At 42.2% G+C, this 21,622-nt stretch overlaps 1 protein-coding gene across 1 annotated transcript in view; it reads right to left on the bottom strand.

Annotated features, from left to right (window-relative positions):
* Window positions 1–21,622, bottom strand: part of LOC309389220 (acyl-CoA (8-3)-desaturase-like) — a gene marked incomplete at its 3' end in the record, with an annotated part of 61,551 nt that overhangs the window by 21,825 nt on the left and 18,104 nt on the right. Inside the window, 7 exon segments of the mRNA XM_081947322.1 lie at window positions 12,707–12,799; window positions 13,495–13,620; window positions 13,724–13,803; window positions 19,120–19,216; window positions 19,987–20,038; window positions 20,041–20,089; window positions 21,202–21,275. Of these exon segments, the coding sequence (XP_081803448.1) occupies window positions 12,707–12,799; window positions 13,495–13,620; window positions 13,724–13,803; window positions 19,120–19,216; window positions 19,987–20,038; window positions 20,041–20,089; window positions 21,202–21,275 (571 nt within the window).

The raw sequence follows: 21,622 nt of genomic DNA, 5'->3' as shown, positions 1-21,622 counted from the left end.
AAGGATACAAGGCTGTGTACTTGACCCTTATATTCAACTTATATGCTGAATATATATTAAGGGCAACTGGTTTTAACATTGGAGGAAGAAACATCAATAGCCTGTATTATTCTGATAGCCCTACCCTGAAGCTAAATATACAGAAAATCTACAATATTTAATGATAAAAGTCAAGGAGCAGAGTGGAAAATGGGATTGAAATTCAATATATAAAGAAAACCAAATTATAAACACGTACAATGACATTGGCAGTGAAGAGACTGAAAATGACAAATAGAATCAACCCTGAATGGTAAAGGAACAAGCAATCAATAAATCTGACTAGCACTCAGTAGAGCTACCACAGAAGCCTTGGAAAAGATATTTAAATGCCGTGCCCATAGCTACAAATATTAGAATTGGTAAACTATGGTTTTCCCTGTAACACTTTACGGGAGCGAAAGAAACTGGCCACCCGAGTCCTCGCCTCGTCAGCTGCCCCGCGCCTTACCGTGGCATCCTGCCCTGCGTACGAGCTGATAGTCCGAGAGCCCCCCGGGTGCCTCCTGTGGAACCGGCTGATGTCATAGACTTTCCTGTCAATCACCAGCCAGAGCTCCCGTGACGGTTCTTCCTGGCCAGTGCGCCGCCCGATCTCTTCCCAGGTAAACCACCGCGAAGGGCCGGACTGATCGGCCGCAGGATAAGCCTCCCTCCTCAGCCTGATCCCGGTTTCTCCTTGCTGCGAAGCCATCTCCCTCCGACTGAGGCTTCGGGGAACTTGACACTGTCCTTTTCAGCACCATCGGGAGTGCGGACTGGGCGAGTCCAAGCAAGGGAGTTGCCTCCCTTCTCCGCCTTCGATTGGCCCAAAAAGTTTCATCGACGCTGCTTTCGTGGGACAAACGCAGACTGAGAAACTCTCGAAAAAGCAACTCGGGTGAGACTTAGATGTTCGGCTTTTCCATTGTATTTTGAAAAGTTGCCCTCCCCAGCCGATAGTGATAGGACGGAGATCAGCTGTGCCAACAATTGTTTATTTTGGAGAACAAACTGAGCTGGGATTCAAAGAGTCACTATTGATTCATCTCTGCCTTCTCTCCATCCCTGGAATACCACAGGTTGAGGATTTCTACTGGCTATACAGAAAGGAGATTGGCATAATCCGAAACAGCTTTCATTTGCTTAAACATTATAGTGGCAAAACACACATATTTCTGGCAGCTTGCGGGGAAGAGGGGCTGACAGATGCTTATCACTAATACACTACATCCTTATATTGCAGTTGCTCAATGCCTAAACTCAGATCAGGCAATAAGCCAACAATAGGTTGGTACTGGTAAAGAATTGAGAGGATTCACTGCTCTGGCTTGAGAATGAAAATCTGACATCAGGACTTCCACAGTACCATTATCCCTGGGAATCGTCATTTCATGCCAGTACAGTCTTCCACCTATTCAAATGTAGGCAATTAGCACAGCCATGGAAAGAGGCAATTAGCAATTGTGACAGTAATAATCCAGATTAAATCTATTGATTTTGGGCCACATATATACTTAATTATGTTCAAATAATAGGTGCAGATTTATAACTTGTGTAAGTTTATTTACTGGTATAACTTTTTTAAAAAACTAAAAAGCAATAGAATGCAATTTATTGCAAATTATTTGAGGAAGAACTATATGTGTAGACACATGATCAAAATCAATATGCTGATTTTGATGATTTTTGCAAAAAAAATTCTATTAGTCTAATTCTTGCTCTGCAAAACATGTACAATGAGAATGTACATTAATAAAGTTAGATGCAATGTTTTAAACTTCCACTGATTTCAGGGAGAAATAGAAGCATTTAGTTTTTCTTTTGAGCAGCTTTTTCATAAGAGTTTGCAGTAATTTGAGAAGTGAGATGTAAATAGCAATGTTGAAATATATCACTGTCAAATATACCTATGAAAAAGTGAGCTGAATTTGTACAACTGTTTTCTTTTTTGTAAGCTGCTGAGGTTGTTATTCCACCAAAGTTTCCTACTTCTGTCTCATTCTCAACTTTACTTTTGCCTTGAATGAAGCTTTCCCAGAATAGTGATTTTTTTAAGGATACTTTGAAACTGGGGAGATTTCAATGAATTAAAAGATTCTGAAATAGAAACTAAAATGGAAACTGGAGGATTTTGAAATAGTTCCAAGTGACTATATAATTCTGTCCTCTCAAATGTGGCAAGTGTGTCATTTGCACACTTGAAGATATATTCCTTGAAAATTTATTTTATTTTAGGCAGTCCTTGTCACTGCGTTTATTTGGTTTGCCAGCTGTGCCTACAATCTGAGTTATACGGCAGAATGAACTGTCTCTTATCAGCAATGATTTGCTGCGCATTGTCAGGCCTGTAGATATGTTTCTTTTAGGATCTTTGGCCTGCCACACTTTTTATTAATTTCCTATGCTGTTTCATTAGTGTAGTAGTTGGGAGGGGGGAATAGAAAGAAAGTAGATTTGTGGAATGTATTGTTGCCGTTCTTTTATAGAAGCTCAAAGTCATCTTTTGTCTCCGCACCTCGACACCTGACCGGAAGCAGAGGGGTGTAGATGCCAGCGTGGAAGATGATGATTGGAACATGTGATGGATTTGTGGGTGTGGGGATAGATCATGAACTTTCAACTGGGTGGAATTCCAGGAAGAACATTAGAGTTGGAATTCCATAAACGTGCTAACTTGCCTGTATGATTAAAAAAGAACTTTAAGGATGATTCTGCCTTGGTCTCTGATGATTTCATACATGGTATTTAGAACGCCTGACATTATTCCAACTCTCCCTTTAAAATAATTCACTAGCACCCTCCCCCTTGCAAGTGGGGAGGGGCTGGTGATGGGGGGTGCTGAATTCCCAACGCTGACCAGGACAGAGTTAAATATCAGCGAAGAAATAATGAGAAAGCTTTTGGTGATAAGAAGCTGAGAGCCGACGCTTCAAAGGCAAAAGGAATGCTGCTTCCAGATTTATTGCATCTGGCAAGAGGACGAAGGGGGCTGGAAAAGACTTTTCTACACCCAGTCAGAAGATGAAAGGAATGGAGATTCCAGCCATCCCCACGCAGTCATCTCTGTTGTGCTTCCTGGACCATTTTGACAACTAAATGTGAGTGCATACTCTCCCTCCTTCCCCCCAGCTTGGAAGCAAGGCTTGAAAAAAAACTGGATTGGAGCTTTTGACTCCTTCCAGACAGCAATAAATGAAATGGCTTATTACCCTGCAACTGAGTGGGAAGCAGATTCCCTATCAAAATGGGAATTTCAACCCAGACAGCAAGAAGGGATTTGGCCAGCATCTTTCACTTGCTAACCACAAATTGGGCTGCAACCAGTGAATGAAGCACCACCAAATTGGGCTTTCTTCCCAGGGCATGGATGGAAAAGATTCCAGTGGGCAAATCCATGGCCATCAGCATGGGAAAATCCTCCAAGCCAGCAGAGGGCACCTACTTGGCCCATAACTCCTCCAAGCCAGCAGGAGGGTCCTTGGCACATAAAACACCCTAGCCAGCCATCATTGGTTGAGCTGCAACCTGTGAAGCAGGCAACCCCGGGATGGGTCTTAACCCCAGGTCATGGATGGGAGGAATGCCAGTGGGCACCTGCCCTCCCTCAGCAGATGGCACCATGGCAGAAAACTGGGCAGTGGCCAACCGAGGGATTGACCTCCCCACCGGTTCCAGTCTCCCCTGCAAGGCCCCAAAAGGTTCTTACCCCACCTTCCTACAGAGAAGCAATCTCCATGGAAGAAGGTATTACCAAAGGGAGGCCCGCGGGATGGATGGGAGGGGGTATGTGCACCTGCAATGCCCCAAAAGATTCTTACTCCACCTTCCTACAGAGAAGCAATCTCCACCATGGAAGAAGGGATTACCAAAGAGAGGCCTGCAGGATGGGAAGCGGGACAAGGTGTATCTGCAATGCCCCAAAAGGTTCTTACCCCACCTTCCTACAGAGAAGCAATCTCAACCACGGAAGAAGGGTTTACCAAGGGGGACGCTGCAAGTTGGAGAGCAAGCCAATGTGATGAAATGGTTCCTAAGTTTAGAGATGTAACTAGGTTCCATTCCTCGTGGGGGCCAATAAAATGCCACCATTGCTGTCAACTTGGCCACAGAGCATCAGAGTGCTTGGCTCCAGCCCCAATGCCACAAACGTGCACACCAACCACCACAGCAGTAAAGAGAGGGCCCCAGATGCCACCACAGAAGAGTCATCTGGGCCAACAACCTCTGGAAGAGGATCCCCAACTTAAGGTGACGAAGTGTCCTACCAAGGGGGAGGCCTCGGAAGAGGAAGAGGGCAAAGAATCTCCGGAGGATATTCCCCAACTAAAGGTGATGAAGAGTCCTACCAAGGGGGAGGCCTCTGAGGGGGAAATGCCCAAACGACCTCTGGAAGAGGATCCTCAACTTAAGGTGACAAAAAGTCCTACCAAGGGGGAGCCTCGGAGGAGGAAAAGGCCCAGCCGTGGATGATTGAATCCAAGAGCCTAGAACCTACAGCACCTGCAGCAGAGAGCCCTAATTGACCATGGGAAGAGGTCGCAATGGACTTCATCGTGGAACTCCCAGACAGCAGTGGGAATAAAGTAATCTGGACAGTTATTGATTTGGTTTCTAAGCAGGCACACTTCATAGCTTGCTCAGGATTGCCATCCGCAAAGAAATTAGCGAAAATGTTTGTGAAACACATTTATCGCCTGCACGGAGTACCCAAGAGGATCATTTCAGACCGCGGAGTCCAGTTCACAGCCAAGTTTTGGAGAGAGGTCCTGAGATCCATTGGGTCCACACAAGAACTGAGCTCAGAGGTTCATCCCAGCATGAACTGTGCAGCAGAGAGAGCCAATGCGGTGGTGGAACAATACCTCCGGTGTTTTGTGGACTATCAACAAGACAACTGGTCAGACTTGCTAACCTTCTCCGAAGTGGCATACAACGATGCGGTCCACAGCAGCACATGATTCGCGGATTTCCAGATTACCAGTGGCATGGAATTTGTTGCCATGCCTGAGTTGCCTAGAGAACCTCCTTCCTTCATGCCTTTGAATGAATGGATGGACCCGCTAAAGAAAGGATGGGAGAATACGAAGAAAGCTCTAGCAGTTGTGGCAGAAGCCTACTAGAAGCAAGCTGAGAAACATTGCTCGCTCCAAAAACCCTACCGTGTGGGGGACAAAGTTTTTGTGTCTACCAAATACATAAGATTAGGAATGCCTAGCAAGGAATTGGGTCCAAAATTTCTAGGTCCATTCCCAATAGTGAAGATAGTTAACCCAGTTACAGTTCAACTCAGTCTACCCAGAAGTCTAGGGAAAATTGACCCAGAATTTCATTGTAGCTTGTTGAAACCAGTAATTGGGTCTAACAGAAGAGCATCCACCCAAGCTCAATCTCCTCCTGTAGTGATAGAAGGGGAAACACAATCTGAGGTGGAAAAAATTGTAGACTCCAGGCTGAATAGCGGTCGCTTACAGTACAGCATTGGAAGGGTTACCCTTGGTCTGAAGTTACTTGGGTGAACAGTGGGAACCAAAAAGTGGAGAAGGTAGTAAAGCAATTCCATGAGAAGTTTCCCGATAAGTGAAAGGGTTCCCCTGGGGGGAGGAGAGGTAGTTAATTTTATTATGATAACTTTTATGTTATTCTCTTTACAGGAAACATTTTTCTTCTGAGGAGAGGCCGCCTGTCAGGCCTGTAGTTATGTTTCTTTTAGGATCTTTGGCCTGCCACACTTTTTATTAATTTCCTATGCTGTTTCATTAGTGTAGTAGTTGGGAGGGGGAATAGAAAGGAGTAGATTTGTGGAATGTATTGTTGCCATTCTTTTATAGAAGCTCAAGGTCATCTTTTGTCTCCGCACCTCGACACCTGACTGGAAGCAGAGGGGTGTAGATGCCAGCGTGGAAGATGATGATTGGAACATGTGATGGATTTGTGGGTGTGGGGATAGATCATGAACTTTCAGCTGGGTGGAATTCCAGGAAGAACATTAGAGTTGGAATTCCATAAACGTGCTAACTTGCCTGTATGATTAAAAAAGAACTTTAAGGATGATTCTGCCTTGGTCTCTGATGATTTCATACATGGTATTTGGAACACCTGACACGCATGTCATTACATTCCATACCTTCTTTCTCTTCTTCCTTTGTCTGTATGCAAGGCAGACAGGAACTCTCTGTCAAGATGTAATCAATTAGCTTAGTAAGTTTGTATTTTTACTTTCTTTACAAATAAATGTTTTTCTTAGATTATGCCTCAGGTTTATTTTTGCTTACTTCAAAAGTATACTTCAAGGTTTGCCAAGATCCATACATCAATTTCCAGGGTGGAATTCACACCCTGACAGTCCTCACCTTACAAACAAAATTGGGACTGAATCTTGATCATTGAGTGAAACCATAGTTAGGGCACAACGTAGGGGGGAAAAACCCATCATAACTAGATTCAGCAATCCATATGCATTTGAAAGACAAAGGAACTCTTTTGAAGACAGCAAAGTCCACATTTTGAACAGAGATGACTGCTGGCTTGAAAGAGGGAGTCAAAGAGGTTGTATATGTCAAAATTGAACATCCTTCTCTCAACAGAGGGGGAGGGATATGACATCATCTATCTCCAATCTATATGACATCATCTATCTCCAATCTCTATGCCTCCCGAGTCCCAGCAGGTGGGGAGGAAATGGGGATTTTGCAGTAACCCTCCCCTGGAGTGGGGAAGCTGGGACTTGGGAGGCAGAGAATAGATGGGGTCAGGGCCAATCAGAGGTGGTATTTACCAGTTCTCTGAACTACTCAAAATTTCTGATACCAGTTCTCCAGAACTGCTCAGAACCTGCTGAATACCACCTCTGTCACCCTCTCAGTCCAAGAAGAAGCCACTAGAATGAAGAAAAGGACAGAAATATAAACATGCATGGTCATCTTGGTGATATTATTTCTTAGGTTGTGAAAGATACATTTTCATTTCTCTTATTATTAATGAATGTGGAAGAATTAGTAGATTTCTCCCAGTATTGGAAGCCCTGGGTGAGAGAAACATCAAGTAAATACATTCATTATGGAAATGCTGAGAAAAAGAAAATTATACAAGACTAATATGCTAAGCTGTATCAACAAGAGAAAATGGAAGAGGGGAGAGTTAAAAATATTTACAGGATGCTAATCTTCCCCAGATACCAGATGAAACTAGAATAATGTTGGAGAGTAAAATAACAATGATGGAGTTAACGGAAGCACTCAAAAAACAAAATAATGGAAAAGCCTCAGGTCCATATGGATTACCAGTGGAATTCTACAAAACATTTGAAGAAATCTTGTCTCTCCCTCTTTTAGAAGTCATGAACGAAGTGATATCAGAGAACAGAATACCTAAATCATGGTCAGAAGCATATATTGTATTGCTACCAAAAGAGGAGACAGATCTAACACAAACTAAGAATTATAGACCAGTATCTTTATTAAATTCAGATTACAAGTTATTTGCATCTATATTAGCAGACAGACTCAAGAAGTATTTAAATAGCTTTATCCAGTGTGATCAAAATGGTTTTTTACCAAAGAGACAAATTAAAGATAATATGAGAATGATTTTGAATACTGTGGAATACTACGAGGCCCATCCTGAAAAACAAATGGCTTTGATGTTTCTTGACGCACAGAAGTCTTTTGACAATGTGAATTGTGAATTCATGTTTTTACAATTGGAACAGATGAATTTTGGTAAGAAATTTATCCAAACTATACAAATGGTATATCATAAACAAACCGCAAAGATAATGGTAAATGGAGAATTGACAGACTCTATTGAAATAAAGAAAGGTACGAGACAAGGTTGCCCATTATCAGCATTACTTTTTGTCTTAACATTAGAAGTCTTAAATAGAAAGATTAGAGAAGAAGAATAAATAAAAGGAATGAAAATTTAAAAAGAAGAATACAAGCTACAAGCATTTGCAGATGATTTGGTATTTATTCTTGAAGACCCATTTGAGACAGCACCCAAGTTGTTGGAAGGAATAAAGGAGTATGGAAAAGTAGCAGGCTTGAAAATAAATAAATAAAGACAAAACAAAGATTTTGACAAAGAACATACCATTAAGACGAAAGGAAGGAAGAAGCTTTGCAGATTCAAATCACAAGTAAGGTTAAATATTTGGGGATATACTTATCAGCTAGATGTAGCACTCTTAAGGAGGATAATTATACTAGATTCAAACAACAAATTGCGACCGATTTGATGAAATGGCAAAACCTGCAACTATCAATGTTAGGAAGAATCTCTACAATTAAAACGAACATTTTACCCAGAATTTTATATCTGTTCCAGACAATTCCAATTAGATTGGGCAAGGACTTTTTTGAAGATCTAAATAAAATAGTCTTGAAGTTTATTTGGCAAGGGAAAAAAGCAAGAATAAAACTTAAATTGCTACAAGATGCTAGAATAAGAGGAGGACTGGGCCTACCTGACTGGGAGTTATATTATCAAGCAGCAAACCTAATGTGGATTAAGGAGTGGGTAACTCTAAAAAATTCCAGATTATTGAATGTAGAGGGTCATGATTTATTGTTGGGATGGCATGGTTTTTATGGTATAAGGGAACTAAAGCACATGGTTATTTTAGAAGACATTATATAAGGGAGGCCTTGTTATTAAACTGGGAAAAGGTTAAAAGATTACACTACTTAAAAACTCCAGCCTGGATATCAACTATTGAAGCATTTTCATATCCAATAATATATAAAAAGGAACAAACAGTAAGATATGTTGAAATATTGAATACAGTGGGTGAACTCAAATCTATTCAAGAGTTGAAACAAGAAGGAATAGAAAGGAGTTGGTATTCAGACTTAAAGATAAAATCTAGATATAATGAAGATAGAAAATCAATAGGTCTTTACAATGAAATGATTGAGAGATAAAATTTTAATTGGTACTGATGAAAAAGTAATTAAAAAACTATATGGATATTTATTAGAGATTAAATTACAAGAGGAACGAGTTAAAGAAACTATGATAGCTTGGGGGAAAAACTTTTGATATGGGATAGATTTAGGAAAATGGCAGAAACTGTGGTCTCAAAATTATAAAATGACAATGTCAACTACATATAGAGAAAATTTGTATAAGATGTTTTATAGGTGGCATCTATCCCCAACGAGAATTGCAAGAATGTCCAAGAATAAATTGGAAAAGTGTTGGAAATGTCATCAGATACCGGGTTCATACTACCACATGTGGTGAACTTGTATTGAAGCTAAAAGATACTGGACTAAAATTCACATGTGGTTCGAGAAAATGATACATAAACACATAGACCTCAAACCAGAGATCTTTTTACTGGGAATCATACCAGAAATTTACAACAAAGACTTAAAATATTTGATTCTAAATGTTTTAACAGCAACTAGAATTGTATTTGCAAAAAACTGGAAAAACGAGATAATACCAAAACAGGAAGAAGTTATTCGAAAGATAATGGAGAGCGCTGAAATGAGCAAATTGACATTTGAAATTAGAGAACAAGAAGATGAGCAATTTTATAAGATATGTGATTTGTTTTATCAGTGGCTGGAAAAAAGAACCTGGACATGAAAAATGTTTTACTTATATTTTAATTGAAGGAGAAAAGTGAGAATACAATAATGTTAAATAGACTAATAACGATACAATGTTTTAATTGAAAGAGAAAAGCAAAAATATAATAATGTTGTTAGACTAATAATAATACAATGAAACACTGACACATATATGAATAATTTAGAATTTTTTGTTATAAAATGAAGGACAAAGATAATAAATGAACTAATGTACATTTGATAGAAGATTGGTAATATATAACTCTAAGTGCATACTATAAAGATATCCTGTTGAAAGTAGTGATAGATATATAAACATAAACACTTGGTAAATTCTTTTTTTTTAAACAAAGTTTTATTGATTTTTTTAGTATTTTGCAAAGGAAAAAGGTAGGGGAAAGGTTACAAATTTTGGCAACTGCAGTGTGCGGTAGGTGCGCCCCCCCCTCCATACTCATAGTATACATTTACATATAATTCATTATTAAGTAGTAGCATATAGTCAGCATATAAATCCAATTGGTAATTTCGATCAGTTTATGTCAGGTGGATTTTCTTACTCATTTTTGTGATCTGAGCTTTCTCAGTGTTGCCCCATCTCCCCCCGCCGGCAGGGCTCTGGCCCCTCCCATGTCCTGTGTGTCTGGTGAAGGATCATCAGGTTTTTCTAGGAGTAGTTTATTTTTTTCCATAAAGGCCTGTGCCTCTATGGGTGTATTAATTCTAACTCTTGTCTCCTCCCAGAATATTAGCATACCTTCAGGCATCAACCATCTAAACCACACCCCCTTTTGGTATAATTAATTCTCTAATTGCGAATAACTTTTTCTTTTTTCCCTCACTTTCTTGGGGATCTGTTTCAGAATGGTTATCTCCTTATCTTTGTATGTCAGGGCTTGCCCCCTTTGTGCGCTCAAAATTTCATCTCTTGTGCTTTTTCTGAGGAATTTAATGTGTACCTCCCTGGGAACATTGTGTGTTCTAGCGTAGGCTGAGTTTACTCTATAAACCAGGTCTATTTCCCACCCCATCTGTCGCTTCTCTTTCTGGATGTAGTCAGCCAAAATGTTTGTCATGATATCCCTTATGTTTTCATCATCTGTCTCTATCACATTTTGAAATCTAAGATAAAAAGACATTCTCTCAAACTCTATTTTCATCTGCTGGGTGTCAAGTTCTTTGTTTCCCTTCTGCATCCCTTCCATCCCCTCCTTCATCTCAGCCGCCCCACCCTCCAAAAGGTCCAATCTCTGTGAGTTCTTATTAATTTTGGCCTGGTTCTCTTTAATTTCTTCTTTCATCTCCTGCAGTTGTTTCTTTATTTCCTCTTGTCCCTGTAAGAGTTGCTGAAACATTTGTTGAAACTCCATCTCCATAGATTTAGGTTGCATCAAGGCTGTTATCATTGATTGTGTACTAGGACTGGAGGTTGCAGATGTCGGGGCAGAGGCAGCAAAGCCAGGCTTTCCAGGAGGTGGTTTTTTAGGTGACATTCTTTGTAGAATAAAAAGTTCAGTCAGTATAGAGAATGGTCAATCAGAAAGGCAGGACAGCCAGGAGAGTCCAGGAGACAGAAGGCCCAGGCAGAAGAGAGTTTTTGTTTCCACTGGCCCCTGGCAATAGAGCAAAATTTTTCACTCCAGGGAGTTCAATAGACAGCAATCAACAAGAGGTTTGTTTGAGTAGCATGGAGACAAAGACTGGAAGCCTGAAGTTTTGAAGGTGGAGGCAGATTTCACATTTCATAAAGACAATGGAAGTGTGCCATCTTGCCATGCCAGCTTCAGGTTTAGTGGCAACAAATAAAGTTTTCAAAGTTCAATGTTCAAAGTTTCCAGATCATCATTGTTTTAAGGTTTAAATCCGAAAATTCACTTAGTAGGGGCGTGACATCATTGGTTGGCTCTCCCCCTCCTCCTCCTTCCCCTGGGGCTAAGAGCTAAATCATTTCCAGCCGCCTGTCCAAGGGAGGGGGGGAATCCCCCTCCCTCCAGCCGCGCCTCTCCGATTCAAGCCGAAAGTAAAGTTTAAACGGCTGACTTTTTTGTTGAGGTTATTAAAGTTGTTAAAGGGAATGGAGGAAGTTCACTCCTCACCGCACAGCAGCCGCATCCTTCTATTCTCTTTTTCTCCGATCAGCCTCACAGCGAGGACGCCAGAGCGTCTCCCCTTCATGCTCCCCAGTGCCTGGAGCGAGGCGGGGGGGGGCCCGCCAGCCGCCGCCGATCCAGGGATCCCCCGCAGTGCCGCCCCTCTGGCAGGATGCCTCTGCGGGGCGTCCTGTGCCCCCCAAGGAGTGGGAAGCCCACCGGGGATGCGCGGGGCGAGCAAGGCTTGCCTGTCGCCATCAGCCGCCGGAACCGGAAGCCAGTAGGTAAATTCTTTTACACTGTAAAAATATTTAAAATGAGACAATGATTGCATAAAGGTACGTTGTTGTTAAGCAGACAATCAAGAATGTAAGAGAATAAAGCTTATTGAAAAGAAAGAAATATTAATCATAATTGAACATATCCTGTACAATGAAAGTGAGGTTCTTGGTTATATTGGAGGGAAAAACTGTGATTGTATGTGTAATAGAAAATACAGATGCAAAACACTTCTAACCAAACGACATGCTGTATGTAATGGATGAAAATTTTTAATATTGTCTTATATGTTTAAAAATAAAAAAAATGTGAAAAAAGTAAACAATATGGAATCTCCAAATGATAAAAACAAAATAGAAGAAATATGGATTGATTTCTTAGCTGCTTTTTGTATCTGCTGATGCAATTTAATCTCATATCATAATCCAGAATCCACTGCAATAGCCATTAAGTTTATTTTCACAACAAGTGCAAAACAGAGGTCATATGTAAAAAGCAGAAACAAAGCAATTCAATGAAAAGTATTAAGAAACTTTATTTATTTATGATACATCCAAGACCCAGAAGCAAGAAAGGGGATGGGTGTTGCTTGCAATGCGAATACTCATTAGGAAACATGCCAAAAGTTGAGTTGAGGCCAAAAGGCTCTCCAGCATTCTGTTTCATTCACAAATTACTCTAGTTTTTCTATGCCTGAAGCCTCTCAAGGTCCATCTCAAATCTATCTTGTCTCTTCACCCTTCTTCCCTTGTGAAGGAGATGTTAGGATTTTGTGTTTTCTGTTCAAGATGATATGCTTGGAACCAGATTTCACCCGCAACCTTCAAGGAACTGAAAATAAGAGAAAGTAAGTTTCTCTTCATTGCCATGAGAGTTAAGTCCTACTTAGAAAAAGTCTGCCTCTGATTCAAGCAGAAAAGTGAATTCAAGTGCAGTAAATTGAGGACAGAAAAAGTAGCACAAAAATCTCCGTGAGTGATACTTATCCTTTTAGGTATTTGACATGTCTTGACAGTATGCTTTACATTAGGGGTGAAATCCAGGAGGTTCTGGAGAACCGGTAGTGGAAAATTTGAATAGTTCGGAGAACCAGAAAGTACTGTCTCTGGCTGACCCCAGAGTGGGGTGGGAATGGAGATTTTGCAATATCTTTCCCTTGCTATGCCCACCAAGCCATGCCCACAGAACCGGTAGTAAAAAGAATTGAATTTCACCATTGCTTTATATGGACTTATATAAAGTCTACATAAAGTAGTACTTTATCTAAGCACCCAAATTTCATAGTCATGATGATAGGGAGAAGGCAGAGTCTGCCTATCTTTAGGAGGCATCTGGGAGTGTAATTTTCATGCAAGGAATATGGAAATAGTTTGCCATTGCCTTGATGTTAACTGATAACTAATTATTTAATACTAAATAATTTTATAAAAGATCCATGTGATAGAACACATGCTTAAGGACTAAGCATGTGTTGAATGTTTCCTAGATCCCCAACTCCTCTTCTGGCCTGATAGTCTGATACTTACTACACAATGTCAGCAAAGCCAGTGAAGAGAGGTTTTGACTGATATTCAATACCATGTTTAGCACACATGGATTTCACCAAAGGAGTCACCTTCCAAAAGTTGTGGCGAGGCATCGTAGGGAAGAGACTATAGGCAGAAAGGAAGGCAAAGAAGTTGTGATACTTTACTTTTTGCCTTATTCAAACTATGAAGCAGTTTCTCACTGATAGCTTAAAATCTCAGTACTCACTGGTGCTCAATTTGAAGATTCAGGTGCCCCGTTACCGAGTCATTGAAAAAAGATTGATTCACATTGCACATTGACTGAACCTGGGAGAAGAGAGAAAGACAGATTTTAGTTCAGACATGCTGTGAATGAAGGAAGATCAAGCAAATGTCCACAATATATATTTATATTTGTCCATGATTTATATTTATATTCATGTTGGTTGGTTTGTATGTAATGGTATATAACTAGTATTTCTAGACAAACATATTGAATTTGGGAAATCTTAAATTATATTACCCTAATAGTAGAATTTAAATACTCATTTGTTATCAAATCTGATAGTCACCAGAATACAGTTTTGAAAATATGGAGAATTAAAATATAATTCTAGTAATATACTTATTTTTCATTTTGTGAAACATTTCTTTTTAATAGTTACTTTCAAATCTTCCCTTACTTATTCCAGACTGAACCAAGTTGTCTGGTATGATTTGAATTCACAGGCCTCCTTTTCTAAAAAGAATGTCCTGGGACAGTTGACATTATGGTGAGAACGGCTGGAAAATAGCAAGGCTCTGCTGAGCCCCATGAAATCCAACCGGTAAATGCTGATGGGAGACCTTATAGCTATCCTGGAGGGACAGTGAAGGAAGGAAAGGCTCTTTGCTTTCCTTGAGAAACTTACAATTTCCTCGTTAGGTGCAAAGCAAGCTCTCCCAAATGACAGCAGGGGCAACTGCCATTTTTGGGCAGTCACGAAGGTGGGGCAACTGGGACAGTAAAATGTGTGCAGGAGTGATATTGAAGAAGAACAGTGTGGTGGCTGTGTGAGGAAATTTGTGGTTTTTTAAAACTTCTGTCAGAAATGCCCCTTTCTAGAAAAGATTGATCAACAGTGGGGCTGAAAAAGAAGGGGGTAGTTTTGTCAAGTCTCCACCCCCTGAAACAGTGGCGGATAAGTACAGAGCTGAAAGAGATCCAAAATAAGATATATTAACTGTGTGATTATTTGGATACTATAAATGCTAAAAGTTTCTTTCTTTTCTTTTCTCTTCCTTTCCTTCCCCCTGATTTTTCCCTCTCTTTTTGTCTCTCTCATTCTCTCCTTCCAGCTCTCTTTCATTTCCCTATCTCTCTCTCTCTCCCCCCTTTACTCTTTCACCTCTTTCTTGGGCATGTAAGCAAAATACCCTCCTGGACCGGGATCACGGCGGCGGGAACAGCAACTCCTTCCGCTGCCACCACTGAGAAGTAACTAGCTGGCTGCGCTGCGCAGGAGAGCCACGCTGTGCAGGAGACTCCTCAGCGCCAGACTCAGGTCACCACCATCCACGGTCCCCTTCATGTTGGCTCAGGAAAGAGCTGGAGCAGCCGTCTCTGGATGCAGAGAAGGAAGAGTTCCAGAGCCCTGCGTCAGGAGAGCCCTCTGCAGTGCAGGAGAACTGGAGCTCTTCCCTCCCTGCATCAAACCAGCTGCTGCTGCTGCTCTCCATTCCCCTCCTTCCTTTTTTTTCCCAAAAAAATTTATTGGTTTTTACACATATATGGGGAAGGGTAAATAGGTATACAAAAAAATTTGGCAGCTCCCACACTGGTGTTAATAACCCATCCAGCACTCACAGTTTTTACAATCTTAAAAACAAAATACAAAACATAGGCAGAAAACAAGATCTTATTCTGTAATGTTAACCATGTGTTCATTCATTTTCCTTTGTCACTTCTAAGGTATCACCAATTGCTATTTATTTCAAATATTTTTATTTTTGCGATCTGAGCCTTTTCGATATTGCTTCTTCCTCCCTGTCCCCAGAGGAACTTTCAGGGGGCCCCCTCCTTCTTTTCCTGCACCATGCTGCTCCTGCCACCACACTCACTACCGTGTTTCCCCAAAAATACAACATGTCCTGAAACTAAACCCTTGTCATATTTTTCGCGTGGGCAAAAATATAAGCCCATCCCTGGAAATAAACCCCCCCTCCGGCCAGGCAGAGCACCGCTCACTGACCTAGCGTTATTCTGAAAGCACCAAGTCCAGGAGCCGGGGGGGAGCGCTCACGTTGCTTGCCGCCTTCGGGATACCGCTAGGTTGGGGAGTGGCATTCTGCCTGGCCGAAGGGGGAGTTGCCGGGCGGCTGCTCCCTTGTGAACTGGCTCCCTAGGCCACCACCGCAGGCTGCTGCTGCCCGCCGCCCCCCCCGCCACCACCCCGCTCCGCTCCGCGCATAACTTCCAAACTCCAAAACTCGGGGCCGAGTCTTTCAGCATCGGCCGCTCTAGGAGTACTCTCTATGGTGGGCCGGCTGCCGGACAGAGAGTCTTTCGGACAGAGTCTTCCAGCAGCCGGCCCACCATAGAGAGCACTCCTAGAGTGGCCGATGCTGAAAGACTCGGCCCCAAGTTTTGGAGTTTGGAAGTTATGCGCGGAGCGGAGCGGGGTGGCAGCGGGCGGCGGCGGGTAGCAGCAGCCAGCGGCGGTGGCCTGGGAGAGCTGCACAAGGGCTTGGTGAGGTTGCGGGCGGAACAGGCGCTCGAGCAACCCCCTTCTCCAGCCGGGCAGAGCTCCATGCACTGACCTAGGGGGTATCCCGAATGTGCCAAGCCGCAGGAGCTGGGGGGCGGGCAGAGCGCCACATGGCTTGGCACCTTAGGGATTACCCCCTAGGTCAGTGAATGGCGCTCTTCTCGGCTGGAGAGGGGATTTGCCGGGTGGCTGCTCGTGGGCATGGTTACCTCATGGCTGCTTGGCCCCTGAGGCTCTGCCCGGCTCTTCGGGAGCCAGTTCACAAGGGAGCAGCCGCCCGGCAGCCCCAAAACAATAAGCCCTCCCTGATAATAAGCCCAAGGGCATATTTCGTGGGGCAAAAGAAAATAAGCCCCTGTCGTATTTTCGGGGAAACACGGTATGTTCATCCTCTAGGAGGAGATAATTTTTTAAAATAAAGGCATCTGCCTCCTGTACTGTATTGATTCTAATCCTATTTCCATCCCAGAAGATCAACATTCCTTCTGGCAGTAACCCTTTAAACCAGACTCCTTTATTATATAATTTCTTTGCTAAAGGGAAATACTTCCTCCTTCTCTCTCTTATCTTTTTTGGAATCTGCTTAAGAATGGTGATTTCTTCATCTTTATACTTCAATGGTCTCTCCCTTTGGATCCCAAGTACCTCATCCCTTGTGTTCCTCCTGAGAAATTTAATATGTACCTCCCTTGGAACGTTATGGCTTCTAGCATATGCTGAATTTATCCTATAGACTACATCAATATCCCACCACAATTGATTTTTGTCTCTCTTATATAGTCTGCTAATATTGTACTCATAATATCCTTAAAGCAGGGGTGTCCAAACTTGGGAACTTTAAGACTTGTGGACTTCAACTCCCAGAATTCCCCCCTTCACTCCCCGGCCCCTAGGCAATGCTGAAAAGCACCCACGCTGGCTGCCGCCTTTTGGGGGGCTTCAGCAAGGGAAATGCCTTCAGGGCCTCACTATGCTCCTTACGGAGCTGGCCGGGGAGACGAGTGGCAGACAACACATCCATTGCCTTCAGGGACCAGAAGTCGTCTCCCATTTCCCTCCTTACTGAGCCAACACGAAGAGGAAGGGGGTTGCACCGACCTGAGTCTGTCGCTCAGGAGTCTTCTGCGCAGCATGGCTCCCCTGACCTGCATACCCAGTTACTCACCTCATTGTGCAATGGCGACAGCAGGAGGAGAATTGTTGCCCGCTCTGCCTTGAACCTGGCCCAGGAGGGTATTTTGCTTGTGCGCGCACACAAGAGATGAGCAGCTAACAATCTCCCCATTGGATCACAGTGGAACTAAGCAGAGCCGGCTCAGCGGAGCCAGGCCTGTGCTGGAGGGAGGGGGGAAAGCAATGTCACGTGGAGACTTGGCTGCTGCCTCTGCCTCTCCTCAGCCTTTGCCCTTCTCACTGCCCAACCCTCCCCCTTCCATGCAGTTCAACCCCGGCGAAGGCATGTGCCCTGTAGGAGCTCCTAGGCTGGAACAGTCACTGAAAAACACCTGCATGGGAAGCCAGCCAGACTGGCCTGCTGGGAAGCCCATCAGTCTTCTGGCAAATCTAATTCTGCCATGCGGGGAACCCGAGCCATTCCTTCCTTTCGGGCCGGCTTCTCGCCAGCTTCTCCACGGGAGGCTCCTCGGCAATCACTGTGAAAAGGTTGGTCGACCCCCAAAGGGGTCGCAACCCACAGGTTGCTCCTTCCTTTTGGGCCAGCTTCTTGCCAGCCTCTCTGCATGGGAGGCTGGCCAGACTGGCCTGCTGGGAAGCTGGTCAGTCTTCTGGCAAACCTAATTCGGCCATGCAGGGAACCCAAGCTGCTCCTTCCTATTGGGCTGGCTACTCACCAGCTTCTCCGCGGAAGGCTCCTTGGCACCCACAGTGAAAAGGTTGGTCGACCCCCAAAGGGGTCACAACCCACAGGTTGCTCCTTCCCTTCGGGCCAGCTTCTCGCCAGCGGCTCTGCGGGAAGCTCCTCAGCGACCCCTGTACAAAGGTTGTTCAACCCCCAAAGAGGTCGCAACCCACAGGTTGAGAACTGCTGCTGTAGATTCATACAAAATGAGTGGAATTTTAAAGGAGGTTGGGGTACTTTTCAAAATGTAATGGACATGATGCAGAAAAGTTTTAAGGGGACTATGGGAAAAATGGAAAATTCCATACAAGGGTTAATGAGTGAAGATCAAGTTGCCCAAGAAAATGGGGAGCTAACAAAAGAAAGGGAAAAGCCAATAAAAGAAATGACAAAGGGGGGAAATAAAGAGGAGATAATAATAAAAATAATAGTGGTGGATGAATTAAAACAGGGGAGAAATATATTAGGAAAGTTGAATGAAATGATTGAAAGGAAGAAAGGGGCTGGGATAGAAAGCTTAGAAGAAAATTTTCCTACACAGGCCAGTTTCTCTTTCAGTTAGCACTATTGTCTTAAAATGAGGCCAAAGAATATTTGTTCTACTCATCTCATTTCCATTTTTATAAAGTCCAAACAAAAGCAAGGGCAACCATAATCTATAAGAAAAGGCATAGCATTTCAAAACACACTTCAAACTTTTCTATGATAGGAAAAGCACTGTAAAAGAAATAATAATAGGTAAAAATAATATCCAAAAAGGGATTCAGTTTTCACATGTGCAAATTATAATTGATTATTATGGATCTGTGAATTATTGTCAATCAATCAATCTTTATTGATTAGCACTTGGGCCATATCAAAGTACTAAGTTCCAGAGACAAAAACTACAGTTTCAAATGAGATTAAAATAAACCACAATTTAAAATATAAACAGAGTAGAGTGCAATAATTAAATTATAGTCATATAATGAATTTACGCAGACAAGCTGAAGTTTAATCATATGCAGCCATAAATTTTGTCTCCCAGATCTCTCTTACCTGTGTAGAGAACCAATCCATGTTTTTATCATGATCGATGGGCATAGGAAGATGATTCGTCTGTGCTATCCATGTAAATATAATACTCTCAAGAACACTGAGAGACAGAAAAGAGGCAAAGTCAGGCAAATTAGGCAAAATGAAACTATATCTACACAAACAAGCCTTTTAAGTAGAATAGTGGGATAAATGTATGCGTTTGTTTGTTAGGCTTAGAATGCAAGTCAATCTAGAGCCGGGATGGCATGTATGCCACAGATGGTAGGCGGAGCCATTTGTCAGGGGTACGGGAGGCGTTGCCATGTCAGCTGGACAGCGTGCATGTGCACGCTGGCCAGCTGAGTTCAGCCTTTTTTAAGCCAGTTTTTGCCCTCCCCAGGCTCCAGAGGCTTTATAGGAGCCTGGGGAGGGTGAAAAGAGCCTCCCCACCCCTCCCCACCGAGGCCCTGAAGAGGCTTCAAGATCTTCCCTCCGGAGTGCAAAAAACGGGTGCTATGGGCAAACAGGAAATTCAGGAACGGACTTCCGGTTCTCTCATAGGGTCGGTTTAAGCCCTCCGGAGGCTTCAGGGACTTTCAAGAGGCTTCCCTGAAGCCTCTAGAGGACTGAAAACCACCGTATGTGCAAACCGGAAGTAGGGAGAGTACCTCTCCTGCGCGCATGCGATTTTGGGGGGTCGTGTGTTGCATTATGGGTGAGGCACGCCCGCGCACGACTCCCCTGCGTTTCCCCACCCCACCCACTAATGGCACTTGAGCCAAAAAAGGTTCACCATCACTGATCTAGAGAATGTAGATCTAGAGAATAGTCAGGGTCTGGGAAGGGATAGTGAAACACAAAGAAAATAGTACATATGACGAACAGTACTTCAAAAGAAGGAGGTATCCCAAAACACCCTTGAATCCCAATATGAATCCCAATTGAAGGCAATAAAGAATCGGATAAAATATGCCAAAGACCATGCCATTTCCTGTAGAAGAAAAGAGAAGGAATGGAGATTAGAATAGCATCTTTCCTTGCCCCAAGGAGACACCCTACATGGCATCTTAATGAGATCCAGATGTATATCTTCTGGAAACTCTGCTCTGTTACTGTCCATTTTGACAGAACCAGTTCTACCCTGAGTTCTTTTTTAATGGATTGACAGATTTAACTGACTGAAAAGAGCCATAGAAAAATTCACTAGACAAGATTGCATATGCTTGGTTTTCTTTAAAGTACAATATTTTGAGGTCACATCATTCCAGAAAGTGATAGAGATGGAAAGAAGTTTCTTTGCATGTTGTTATTAGGGTTATTTTTAGTTAATCAGGGAAGACAATCTTTTTATGTAGTGATTATCAATACAAGAGACCAGGTGTGTTTTAAGCACCAGTGTTGCTGTGCGTATGGACCTCTTTGAGCTCATAAAAACATTATTTTCAATAACGGACATGTTTATGTGATATCAGGTGAGAATGTAGAGATTTTATTAGCTTTGATTATCTCATAAAATTTCAGACATTTTTAATTAGAGCACTTGACAATAGTATATGGCAAATTCCCATTTTAAGCAAGGCTGGAAAGTCTTGTCTCCCATCTTCTATATTACAAAAAAATAAGTCCAACCCCATTTCCAATCCCTCTAGATATTTTTCTTTAAAAGATGAACCATAACTTTATAGTTTTATTCAAGCCACCATATTCATTTTTTAATCAAAGCCCTCATAATCACTACTTGAGAAAACTAGATTGTAATTCTTTTACATTCTTAGTTCAATCAATGTTATTGTCCAGTTGCCTCTAATGTTTCCCCAACATGCCTTCTATATGTTTGTTTTCCCAGGCAAAAATTGAATGCCTTCTTCATAAAAGGCCTTTTGATAGCCAGCAATAGTTCATCTGGAAGCACTTTGGAATTGGGTGACATTGACTTTCCCATTAACAATATCGCCATGCAAATTTTATACACACCTAAAATGATTTAGCCTTTTCAAATCCTTTTAAGGAAATAAAATTCTAAACCTAGAAACAAACCATGAGGGGAGGGGTGTCTAAGTATTGTATTGTTTAATATTTGGTAGGGATTATTTGTGTACTCACCCTCCAGAGCTTGCGTTGGAATATAAAGTACAAAGAGTAAACTTGAAGAGTAGGCCCTATAATCAGTGGCAATGCTGCAGAAGGAAACAAGATGCATATAACCATTAACTGTCCTTTCTATACATAAAAGAAGCAACAACCACATTCCTCAATGTTCTGTATTTACCATTTTATTTAACAATTATAATTGTACTTGAGTATCTCATCATCAAAAATAAATCAACTCCAAAACTTGAATTGTGCCACTCAAACTATTTGTGCTGGCTCCATTAGAACCAATTGACTAAAATACACTTGAATGAGCTAAAGGAAGCTCTCTTATTCCTTGTGATAAATGGACAATACTATCTTACTCCATTCAGATTTATTTAGAGGAAAGCCCTGGTAAATCCAGTGAGACCAGCTCTCAAGTGTTTATATA

This window comes from Natrix helvetica, assembly GCF_964273705.1.
Source record: "Natrix helvetica genome assembly, chromosome: 1".
Classification (NCBI taxonomy): Eukaryota; Metazoa; Chordata; class Lepidosauria; order Squamata; family Natricidae; genus Natrix; species Natrix helvetica.
The sequence above is the reverse complement of the archived record's forward strand: the minus strand, read 5'-3'. Positions and strand labels throughout refer to the sequence as shown.